At 38.3% G+C, this 12,576-nt stretch overlaps 1 protein-coding gene across 23 annotated transcripts in view; it reads left to right on the top strand.

Annotated features, from left to right (window-relative positions):
- Positions 1–12,576, top strand: part of SORBS2 (sorbin and SH3 domain containing 2) — a 226,850-nt gene that overhangs the window by 178,842 nt on the left and 35,432 nt on the right. For 13 of the 23 annotated variants that reach the window (XM_055384906.2, XM_055384907.2, XM_055384908.2 and 10 more), the window contains 3 exons: positions 2,961–3,010; positions 6,536–6,723; positions 9,065–10,648. In XM_055384906.2, coding sequence (XP_055240881.2) covers positions 2,961–3,010; positions 6,536–6,723; positions 9,065–10,648 — 1,822 coding nt within the window. The remainder of the gene's footprint in view (positions 1–2,960; positions 3,011–6,535; positions 6,724–9,064; positions 10,649–12,576) is intronic. The other 10 variants (XM_055384918.2, XM_055384916.2, XM_055384919.2 and 7 more) reach the window with 1 other exon arrangement.

The following is a 12,576-nucleotide window of genomic DNA, read 5'->3' as shown; positions in this document are numbered from 1 at the left end:
TCTGTTAATTAATATTACACAATAATTCTTGGGCATAAAAATAGTAGAAACTTAATTCTATGCATTCTATTATATGATGGTAGTGGCAAAAAAAAAAAACACATAAAAAGCACTTTGCCAGTAGTTGATCTATTTGCCAGTTATCTCTGGGATTGAGAGGGGGTGCTGTACGATTCTAATAGCATATGTTAACTATGTTATTAATTTCATATTATAGTTTTTCAGAATGTAAGAAAATATATTCTCTTAAGGTTCTGGATTTTGTCTTTAATAACCTTTTGTTATTAAACATTTCTGGTAAAAACAAATGTAATTGATTAGACATTACCTTAGCTACCATTTATCAACTTCCTGGTATATACCATGAATAACATAGATTTTAATCCATAACTGGAAAACTGGCATTAATGAAGAACAGTTACGGATATTTAAGCAAAATTTAATCTCATAGCTACTTAACAGAAAGAGTGATTCAGTAGCTGTACTTCACTAAATTGACCTTCTAGGTGTGTTAAAATAATGGTAATATGTAAATAGTAGATCATAACTGGTAAAATTTGTAACTTCTTTTCTGGAGATAATTTTCATTTTGGGATGAGTACCCTTCTTACAATTATTGTACAAGTTTTTCTCTCAGTCATCAATCTGGATTTTTTACTCTTATCTTACAATTTAATACTGAACTTTCTCTGAGTGTACATGAAACTGCAAAACTGGTTTTAGTTTATTTTGAATGTAGAAACCAGTACAAGGAGAAATAGTAGTTTCTTAGCCTAACCCTAAAACACAATCAGTTCTTACACTATGTTTTATTTCACATTACAATATTGTTTAGGCTCATTATAAGTTGACATTTCAAATTTTCTGATCACTGTAGGGTTGTTCTAAGAGTGTTGTGAACTTCACACTTTTTGGTGATCAGCTGTGTGTGAGGGTGTCCCACGAAAGCCGTGATCTGCACAGATGCCGATGCTCTCAGGCTCTTCAGTGTTGCTCTTCTGCAGACGAGTAGAATTAATATTTCTTAATTGTAATATAATGATCTGATTTTATTTTTTTACTTGTTTGCTTTCTTTCATATTTAGTATCTATTTTTCTACCTTCCCAGTGTCTGATTCAGAGCTCAGCAAATTAAAATAACCACGTACACATATCAGACTAGCAAACCAAACTTTTCTCCTGATTTTATATTTGTTGAGAACCTAGAAATCTAAATATTTTCTAGGAACTAAAAATATTAGAATCCACTTTTTCTGTCTAAAAGGAGGATGGGAATATTCTCATGCAGAGATGCTTTTGTTTCTAGACAAGATTCCATTTTCATTTAGTAAGATAGAATTAAATTAAAATATTAGTTAATAGAAGCATAAGTTATGCAAAAGGGACCTTGTAAGACGGATATACATACAGAATTGCAAAATTGTATTGTTTTAATTGATTAATTGGTGCTAATTTACCAATTAATAGAAAACTGAGTTATAGAAATAGTTTGTAAAGTGAGATTTGATTTCCACTAAGTAAATGTTTAATACTCTGATAAAATGTTTCTAGATGATAGCAACTTAAGACAACATTTGTCAAACCTTGCCTTTCTGGCTGACATTTTTAAGCTTTCATACAGACAAATGTTTTTAAACTAGAATTCCAGTTCTTCATCAAACCAAATTTTATCTGTGATGAATTGATCATCAAATATGACCAAAGGCAAAACTATCTATACTTGGTATACATCTCCCTGTACTTTCTTTATACTTCTGTTTTGTTTTGTTTTGTTTTATTTTTGTTTTTGTTTTGTTATTTTTTGCTTTTGTTTTTTTGAGACAGGGTTTCACTCTCATTGCCCAGGCTGGATGTGCAGTGGCGCCATCTCGACTCGCTGCAACCTCTGCCTCCCAGATTCAAGCAATTCTCCTGCCTCAGCCTCCTACGTAGCTGGGATAACAGGAATGTGTCACCATGCCTGGCTCATTTTGGGTTTCACCACATTGGTCAGGCTGATCTTGAACTCCTGACCACGGGTGATCCACCCGCGTTGGCCTCCCAAAGTGCTGGGATTACAGGCATGAGCCACTGCACCCAGGCATCTCCCTATGCTTTCTGGACATCATACCACAGTGTCACCTCAAACACTTGATAACTCAGTGTCCTCTCTTGCCTTTTAGATATTTTAGCAATTATCCCAGCAAATGCCATGGAAAATAAAAAATTCATATTATCATTTTTGCTTACTATCTATTTCAGTGTATTATTCAGAATGAAGGAAAAATTTTAAAGCGCACTTTTAAAAAGTTATATTTTGCTTCATTAGCTCATTTATTTTAAACTAACCCTGAACTCACCTAATTGTAAAAGTATAACTATTTACCTGATTGAAGTACCAGGTACTTTAGTTTCTTCAAGTCAAACTCTGGGAGTTTTATTTAAACGTCATGTCTATGTTGACAGATGAATGGTGTCTTAAGTTCTGCTTATGTGTTACATTCTGAAGACAATACTTGGTAACAATAATAACAAAAACTTTAAAATGTGATGTTTTATAAGGATTTAATGATGATTGCAATTTTTTTAAAACATCAAACCATTCCTTTCTGTAGGAAATTTCTATTTACAGTCAACAGGTAAGATTCTGAAGTTCAGGTTGTAGGATAACTTTAGCTCTTATTTCAGTGTTCCTGAGAAAATATTATTAATTTCCCCCCACGCAATGCTTGGGTTGTGGATAATTTGAGCTACACAGACAACTGCAATGCATTATATCAGAAGGGAAAGCAGATAGGTCCCAAGTAGAAATCAGGTCGCATGATATCTCTTTGGGAAGACATTTTTATAGTCATAATGAGTGGTACTTTCAACCTCGATTTTTATAATATTCTTTTTAGGATACCTAATTTAATGTTGACAAGTGAACAAAATTTTGCCACGGTAAAATTTTTCATGGCACTATTATCCTATCTTAACAGGCCTCCTTGTATCAGTCCTCTATAGACAGAAGCATGGAAAGACCCATGAGGTAAGAATCTTATTATGTTGTAGCAGAATATTCTATACCAGCGGTTTCTTTTTCAACAATAAACTTATTCCGTGAAGTAGTAATGAGTATCATGTATCACTCATTTTTATTTGAAGTACCATGCCTCATGAAGTTGTTTCATTTTGTTTCAGCATCATTTTATATGATCATTTCAAGAATTTCTAAAAAATTAGTAAACTAATTATAAATTCCTTCACAGACTGAGAAATCCTTCTCTTCCCTTACTCCCCTATAGCCAGTTTTCTTTTCTTTAGATGGGAATTATAAGTAACTAATTTTCAATGTTGTTAAATGGCCCTTATAATAATATATTTGAAAAAAAATTATAGATTAAAAAGTGTTATACACGTATTTGTTAATCATACTCTGACCACACAAATCAGAAATGCTTTTATTAATACTACCAATAAATGAGGCATAAGTAAAAAACATATTCAACCCTAAGACAACACTATGGTTAAATACTATTGTCCCCACTTTATCTCTGAGGAAAGTGACACCTAGGCTTAGTAACTTACCAAGTTTACACAGTCGGCAAGGAGAGAGAAAAAAAAGAAATTGAGGCAAGATAGCTTGTCACCGCTAGGCCTAACTTCCCTCAGAGTTCGCCTGAAGTAAGTTCTGTTAGCTTTAAATATCACATTTTTAAAAAAATATTACAAAATTCATGGCCAGGCACGGTGGCTCATGCCTGTAATCCCAGCACTTGGGAGGCCGAGAGGGGCAGATCATGAGGTCAAGAGATTGAGACCATCCTGGCCAACATGGTGAAACCCCATCACTACTAAAACTACAAAAATTAGCTAGACATGGTGGCATGCCCCTCTAGTCACAGCTATTCAGGAGGCTGAGGCAGAAGAATCGCTTGAGCCTGGGAGGGTGGAGGTTGCAGTGAGTCGAGATTGCACCACTGCACTCCAGCCTGGCAACACAGCAAGACTCAGTCTGAAAAAAAAAAAAAAAACAAATCACAAAATTCAGACATATTCAGACATAGTTCAATAGTAATATTGAATAATACAAACTCCCAGCCATATTGTAACATCAATAACAAATATTTATGTAGTAGCATTAATTTACCCTTCTAAGTAGATTTCTTTGTGAATTGGGTCAATCATAAATTAGGTTTCTGAGTGCCATCCAACTGCAATAACATCCCTGAGAAAGGAACTCTGGAACCCCTCCTTTTTATCTTGTGCCTCTATCTATGCACCTAAAATATTTGAATTTTACAGTTTTAATCTAATCTACAGATTGCCGTAAAGACACACAGACCCTCACATGACAGGACAGTCCCAGCAAAAACAGGTCTAGGAGATGCATCCTCTTCAGAAGAGGACAAACCAGTTCTGAGGTCTGCCTCTCCGCTTGCTTCCGTACATCCCAGACACATGTATTCACTTTACCATTTGTGAAACTGAGATAACAGCATATACCTAATCGGTTTGCTGTGTGGGCTAAATAAGACAAAAACATAAAGAAAGCACATAGCATTCTGCTGGGCTCCATAGGAGCTGGGGTTGCTGCTGTTGCTATTATCACTGTTGTCTACACAAGTCTTGTCTAAGAATCCAGTGATTTCACGCACAGTGTGCTGTGCCATGTGTGGCTTCATTCATTAACATTTGTCTTAAATGATACTGTACTCAAACTCAAAACCATGACAGAAACTCTCTGCTGTTCTAGACTATTGACAGTATTTTATGCAACTGAGGGGAAGGAATCTTTAATAGTTAATTTGCTGACCAGATTACTGGTACTGATTGATTGACTGACTGATGAGACAGGGTCTTGCTCTATTGCCCAAGCTGGAGTGCAGTGGTGCAATCATGGCTCACTGCAGCCTCGAACTCCTGGGCTCAAGCTATCCTCCCACCTCAGCCTCCTGAATAGCTGGGACTACAGGCACATGACACAACTGACTAACTTTTTTATTTTCTGTAGAGACAGGGTCACACTAGGTTGTCCAGGCTGGTCTCAAACTCCTGACCTTGAGCCATCCTCCAGCCTTGGCCTCCCAAAGTACTTGATTACAGACGTGAGCCATCATACTCAGCCTTCATTCATTATTTAAATAAAAAATGTTGGAATTCCAATATAACATCTTCTAAAGCTAAGATGATAGAGATGATAGGACAGGCTGCAGGCAACCCTTGAGGTGAGAGAGATTTTCCTATCTTGATGTCTTTTTTTTTTTTCAGTTATTTCCTGTATTTGGTATGCCCCTCTGGATATATTCATGTTGTTAGAACTCCGCTTTATAGAGAAAAGATACAAGATACAAATTATAGCACTGAATTCTCAATCAACATATTACACTATAGGAGAATTTTGACGTTCAAAGATGTTTAAAAACTTAGGTTCACACAAAAACCAGCAGGTGGTTTTCTTAGGAGCATTATTTATAATTGCTAGAAGTTGGAAGCAACCAAGATGTCCTTCAATAGGTGAATGGATACGTAAACTGTGGTGCATCCATGTAATAGAATGTGACTCAGCAATACAAAGAAATGAGCTATCAAGTGACAAAAAACACACGGAGGAGCCTTAAAAGTGTATTACCGAGTGCAGGAAGCCTACCTGAGAGGCCACATTCTGCATGATATCAACTGGGCATGGTGAAAAGGCAAAACTGTGGAGGCCGTGGAAAGATCAATGTGTGCCAGGATGAGCGAGAGGAAGGGAGGGATGAAAAGCTGGAGAACAGAAGCTTTTTATGGCAGGAAAACTGTTTTATATGATTGACACATTAATGATGGACACACATCATTATACATTTCTCAAAACCCCTAAAATGTTTAAGACAAAACATGAACTCAAATGTAAACTATGGACTTGGGGTGACGATGCATCATGATAGATTCATCAATTGTGACAATGTGCCCACCAAAAGAATATGTAAATGATAAGGGAAACTGTGCAAGAGGAAAGGGACTATAAGGAAACTCTCTACAGTTTCCAGTCATTATTTCTGTAAGCCTAAAACTGCCCTAAAAAAATTTAGTTGGCCAGGCACAGTGGTTCACGCCTGTAATCCCAACACTTCAGGAGACTGAGGTTTGAGGATTACTTGAGCTCAGGGGTTTGAGACCAGCCTGGGCAACATAGTGAGACTCTGTCTCTACATAAATAACACATTTTAAAAAATTAGCCAGGTGAGGTGGCACCCACCTGTGGTCCCAGCTACTCAGGAGGTTGAGGCGGGAGTATCCCTTGAGCCCAGGAGTTTGGGGCTGCAGTGAGCTGTGATTGCACCACTGCGCTTCCAGCCTGGGTGACAGAGCCAGAAGCCATCTCAAAATAAATAATAAGGTCTATTCATTTTTTAAAAGATCCTTCTAGAGAAATCATGTTGAACATCAAGGGATGAGTTCCTAGCAATGCAGTTTTGGGGATAGAGGTTTAGGAGTTACGCCATTGTCACTAGCACGTTCCACCGGTTTTTCTGGTGCACACGCCAACCTCCTCCAGTGCCAATCAAACAGATCTGATTCCTTCTTTCAGTTCTGCAAGCATGGCCAGTGACTTCAGGAAGCGGAGGAAGAGTGAGCCTGCAGTGGGTCCACCACGGGGCTTGGGAGATCAAAGTGCGAGCAGGACTAGCCCAGGCCGAGTGGACCTCCCAGGATCAAGCACCTCTCTTACAAAGTCTTTCACTAGCTCTTCTCCTTCTTCCCCATCAAGAGCAAAAGGTGAGCATAGTAAATGAAAACACAACAATTTACTAGTTTACGTTTTAGCCTAGAACACTGTGTGAAAGCTGGCCCAGTGATAGTGGCATGTGCCAGCTCCCACCTACAGTGTCTGGAATAAAATATAGTTTTAGAACAATAGCTTTCTTCCCACCCAGACTGACTCAAGCTGGCGAGCCACTTAGGTTGCTTAAAGAACTCTGACTAGCATCTGCTAATGCTTTTTTCCCCCAAATAGATCCCTTTCTAAACAAATTCAAAGTATCAAATAATGTATCATCAGGCTACTAAAAGATGTATCTTGTAAACATTGACATATAGTCAAAATTTTCTAATGTTTCTACAACTAGCAAATTAGTCAAATTTATAGGATAGAAATTACAAGCAGCAACAGAGCAAATTGTTGCCTAAAATATACATTGATTTGGAAGGTTTTAAAAAATTATTCAATTCTAGATTTTAAAAAAATCTGACCTATTAATTTCTTTAGCCATTTGCTGTATATTTTGGGCCACCTTCACATGAACAGTGGAGCATCCACCTCCTGCCATGTAACACAGTGGTCAATTCACAGCAGCTCACAGTCAGGACTAATTGGTCCCAAACCATAATGATATCACTGAGGAATCACCAAGCCTTTTTTTCTGGATGGCCCGTCTCCTCTCTGCAAGTATAGGGAGCTCACTGTTGAAAGGAGTAAGTCACTCCTTCTGGTTTCTGGAAGACCATTTAGTGGTATTCCTTGAGGACAGGAATATTTCTGAGATGGAGAGTGAGGATTGAACCAGCCCCTACAGGGAGCTAGGGCTCTACCAAATGTGGGACCCCACAATCTCCTCTAATATCTTGGGATTGAAAGAGAAGAGAAAGAGATTCTGAAATGTGTAAAGAAATTGAGCTCTAATGTAAGTTTCTATAAAACCAGACCAATTCAACTACACCTATCAGCTATAGTCACTAAAACCATTGCCACATGGTAGTTAAAAGTGGTAGCTGATTTGTGTGCAAAAGGTATTCTGGTCGTGATGATTGGACTCTGAGTAGGTGGATGCCTAGCCCTTTTAAGGCCTTGTAAAGCTGTGATATCAGCTGATGGTTCAGGGCGTGTAAGCCCCATCCATCACATCTTTCCTCTGAGGAGCAGAGATGCCTTATCAGATTCAACTCACTTATTCAAATAAATATCTTAAGGTAACAAGTAGGTCATGAAATGCCATTGACCTATTATTCTTGGATACTAGCCAAAACTTAAAAGGGTTCTGATAAATGTAGATATTTGTTTTATCACAGGGAATGTTAAATCAACTTCCTTTCCCAGACAGTACAGATCTACCTAATGTGCTTATCTACTTTTAAAGAATTTAGAGAACTTTGTAAGGTATAAGTATTGAATAGAGATATTTTCCTCCATTAGATTTTATTTCTAGGAAGAAAATGTCCTATTAGATATAATTTGGCTCCTCATTTATTAGTTGACTCAGCAAAGCAAAAGAACATTTCCATAGCTATTCAAAATTGAGGCCAAGTGTAGATCTCTATTATCAAATTGCAAATGATTTTTCAAAGAACTCTTCTGAGAAAAAAAGCATGACATATGCACCTCTGATTAAAGTTTTGCATTATATTCAGTTTTCCTATGAGAATTATGTACCTAATAAGAGGTTAAAGGTAGAGCAATTGAAGAGGTAAATTAGTTTGTTTAAAGAGCTTTAGCTATTTTTTTTCTAGAAAAATGTTAGCAGCAATAGTTCACAGCATTTTGATTTTGCAATTTTGGAGAATACTTTGCCTTATAGCTTTTAAAATCTAAAACCCACAAAAAATTATTTGATATAGTCATGAGAGTATTAATTCGATGTAAATGTATAAACCCTTCTTTACCTATGTATCATTACGAATCAGATGAGGCTCAAATTCCGGCCCTATTAAATTGAGTAAGTGCATAACACTTTTGACACTAATTGTTAAACCTTTACTACCAGATCATGCTATCAGCTGAAGCAGCACTATTGTGTTTTGGCAAACAATATTGTCAGAAAGGTGTATGAATTATGCAGTAGAAGTAGGTGTATTTGCTGACATCAGTTACTTCTTATACATAGTTTTGTCAACCCTCTCTGCAAAGCTACATTGACTAAAAAAGTATTAGCTCGCTTTAGAATTAGGCCTTCTTCTCTAGAGCTGAAGCTCCATGTGTTAACAGTCGGCATCTAGATTAAAACACACTAACTGCTTTCTCCTTGCTATGCTGTCTGATGCTTACTGACATGCTCTCCTCTCTTTGTGAACCTTTTAACTTCTCCAAATGTCTCTCTTCTGCCACGCTGCTCTGGATTAAAAGGTGGGGATGATAGCAAAATATGTCCATCCCTTTGCAGTTACTCAGGGCTCAACGGCAACCCCTCCAGTGAGTTAGATTACTGTAGCACTTACAGACAGCACTTGGATGTCCCTCGGGACTCACCAAGAGCCATTAGTTTCAAGAACGGCTGGCAAATGGCCCGGCAAAACGCAGAAATCTGGAGCAGCACGGAAGAAACCGTTTCTCCCAAAATCAAATCCCGGAGCTGTGACGATCTCCTAAACGATGACTGCGATAGCTTCCCGGACCCGAAAATCAAGTCGGAAAGCATGGGCTCCCTGTTATGTGAAGAGGACTCCAAGGAGAGCTGCCCCATGGCGTGGGGGTCCCCCTACATCCAGGAGGTTCGCAGTAATGGCAGATCAAGGATCAGACACAGGTCAGCCCGCAACGCCCCGGGGTTCCTAAAGATGTACAAGAAAATGCACCGCATCAACCGCAAGGACCTGATGAATTCCGAGGTGATCTGTTCCGTGAAGTCCAGGATTCTGCAGTACGAGAGCGAGCAGCAGCACAAGGGCCTGCTGCACGCCTGGAGCCAGTCCTCCACGGAGGAGGTGCCCCGGGACATGGTGCCCACACGCATTTCCGAATTCGAAAAGCTGATCCAGAAGTCCAAATCCATGCCAAATTTAGGGGATGACATGCTATCTCCCGTAACCCTAGAACCACCGCAAAATGGCCTATGTCCCAAGAGGCGGTTTTCCATCGAGTATTTGCTGGAGGAAGAAAATCAAAGTGGACGCCGCCCTCAGGGCCAGCGAGGCTGCCAGTCTAAGGCCCTGGTGCCCATTCACATTGAAGTCACCAGCGATGAGCAGCCCCGAGCACACGTGGAGTTTTCCGACAGCGACCAGGACGGGGTTGTGTCTGACCACAGTGACTACATTCACCTAGAGGGGTCATCCTTCTGCAGTGAAAGTGACTTTGATCACTTTTCCTTCACATCCTCCGAAAGCTTTTACGGATCCAGCCACCACCACCACCACCATCACCACCACCACCACCACCGCCACCTCATCAGCTCCTGCAAAGGCAGGTGCCCGGCCTCCTACACTCGATTTACCACAATGTTAAAACACGAAAGAGCCAGACACGAAAACACCGAGGAGCCCAGAAGGCAAGAAATGGACCCTGGCCTTTCTAAACTTGCTTTTCTAGTCAGTCCTGTGCCTTTCCGGAGGAAAAAAAATTCAGCTCCTAAGAAACAGACTGAAAAGGCAAAATGTAAAGCATCTGTGTTTGAGGCTCTGGACTCTGCCCTTAAAGACATTTGTGACCAAATTAAAGCTGAAAAGAAAAGGGGGAGCTTGCCGGACAACAGCATCTTGCACCGCCTCATCAGTGAGCTGCTGCCAGATGTTCCCGAGAGGAACTCATCCCTGAGAGCGCTGAGGAGGAGCCCCCTGCACCAGCCTCTCCACCCACTGCCTCAAGATGGTGCTATTCATTGTCCACCCTACCAGAATGACTGCGGGAGAATGCCCCACAGTGCCTCTTTCCAAGACGTGGACACAGCCAGCAACAGCTACCACCACCAAGACCGTGGCGGTGCACTCCAAGGTGGATGAGCTTTTCTTTCTTTTTCCTTGTGGTTCAGAGACCCACCCTCCAGCTCTTTCATTTTCCATTCCAACATCTCATCACTCCCGAGCTGGGAGACCATTTGGCGTCGTTATGTGTTGTGAAGCAAAAACTTGTTGTGCAAATATGTCTTACTGAATATTTCTCATTTGCCCATGTGATATTTGGACTTGATGTGTGGCTTAAAGTGATCATCAATTCACAAAAATTTACTCTTTCAAAAACGAGAGGGAAGGCCATTTTGTAGCTCAGCATTAGGGTTGAAACAACCGTTACTCACATTGAGACAATAAATTACGTTGTGACATGAATCAAAACCTATAGTTCCACAAATAGCCTTTTAAAAATGTTTATATTAACTTTAAAACTTTATATTCATTCAGTTAATAATTTGCTCACATTCTACATAGAAGATACTATATCAAAACATTCAAGAAGCAAAACTGAAATATGTGATTAGTAATTGATGGACACAAAGAAATTAGGGTTTGTTTAATAGCTTTCTCCATTTCAAGGACACAATGGTGATAAAATTTTTGTGAATGTATCTTTAAGCTGTATATATAAAAGTCCCATTTCCACCATTTAGTGTATTCATTTTCTCTTTTCCATTACTTAATTCGTTCACTTTCTCTTTCTGCTAAAACAGTCCTGTATTGAAATTTGAATTACACTATTCAGGCTAACAGTGACTCTAAACTCTATTTTCATAGATAACTTTGAAGTGGCAACACAAGAATAAATAGCAATTGAAAGGCAGAGGACTATTTTTGAGATTTATATAACTTACAGCCCAGGGTGTTTTAATATTTGTGACCAATTATCTTCATTAATTCTTACAGCGCATCTGTTCACTACGTAAATTTTAAGAGGCTGGAATGAATATTCCAGGCTGAAAGTTGGTCAACAGAGAAACTTCTATGCACCAGACACTACAGAGTGCTTTACATACATTATCTAATAAAACTGGCATAGGCCTACGAAATGGGTGTTATTTCAAAAGCCATTTTCAATTTTGGAAGTTGGGCCCAGAGAGGAAAGGAAATTTGTCCAAGGTCACACAGAGAGTAGATAACAGAAAAGGGATTCAAACCCCTAATAATTCAGAATTTATAGTATAAAATATAATCTCAGACAAAAAAAAGACATAATTCACAGTTCATATTAGTGTCAAATATGGCTCGATTGTTAATTAACTTGCACAAATCTACTTAGTATTTATGTTTGCTTTCACTTTTGCTATACTATACACTTATGTTTATCTTTGCCTACCCTTAGACTGAAGCGACATGCTTCAAAATAACAAATTAGAATTTAAAAAATCAATTTCTACAATTGAAAATTTTCACTAATTGAAATGTGTCAGAATCCAATTTTTTAATAAATTAGCTACCTTCTCCAGGTTTTTAATATCCTAATATAACCATCTCTCAATTTTATGTGCAGATAGGAGTACACTTTTGAAATGTAACTTGAAAGGGCTTTGAAATGCATTTAAAAGTATTTTGTTTTTTAGTAAAATATTTACTTTCCAATTGTGTTTCACCCAAGTGAAAAATAGCTTATATTCCACGGGTTAGAAAAAGTAATTTAAAATTTATGATCATTATGAGGCCCTATGATCATAAAAGTATATTAACTTAGAATTTACATCATCAAAGTAGTCAAAATCCTAAAACAATGTTTTCTTATTATGAATCAGCACTTTAAATTCTTTCATAGATGGATAAAATAAATTGTATTTTTAATGCTTCTTGTTAGTCTGGATAACTAGATTTATTTAAGGGATAAAAGAAAGAATTGACAAATGTTGACCCAGTTGTACTGATAAAATTCTATAACATAGACTACTGGAATACATTTAATGTCTAGTTACATCTCCATATGTAAGTCACGTAAGTGCAAAA

Source organism: Gorilla gorilla, chromosome 3, assembly GCF_029281585.2.
Source record: "Gorilla gorilla gorilla isolate KB3781 chromosome 3, NHGRI_mGorGor1-v2.1_pri, whole genome shotgun sequence".
Lineage (NCBI taxonomy): Eukaryota > Metazoa > Chordata > Mammalia > Primates > Hominidae > Gorilla > Gorilla gorilla.
Note: the sequence above shows the minus strand (reverse complement) of the source record. Positions and strands in the feature narration are given on the sequence as shown.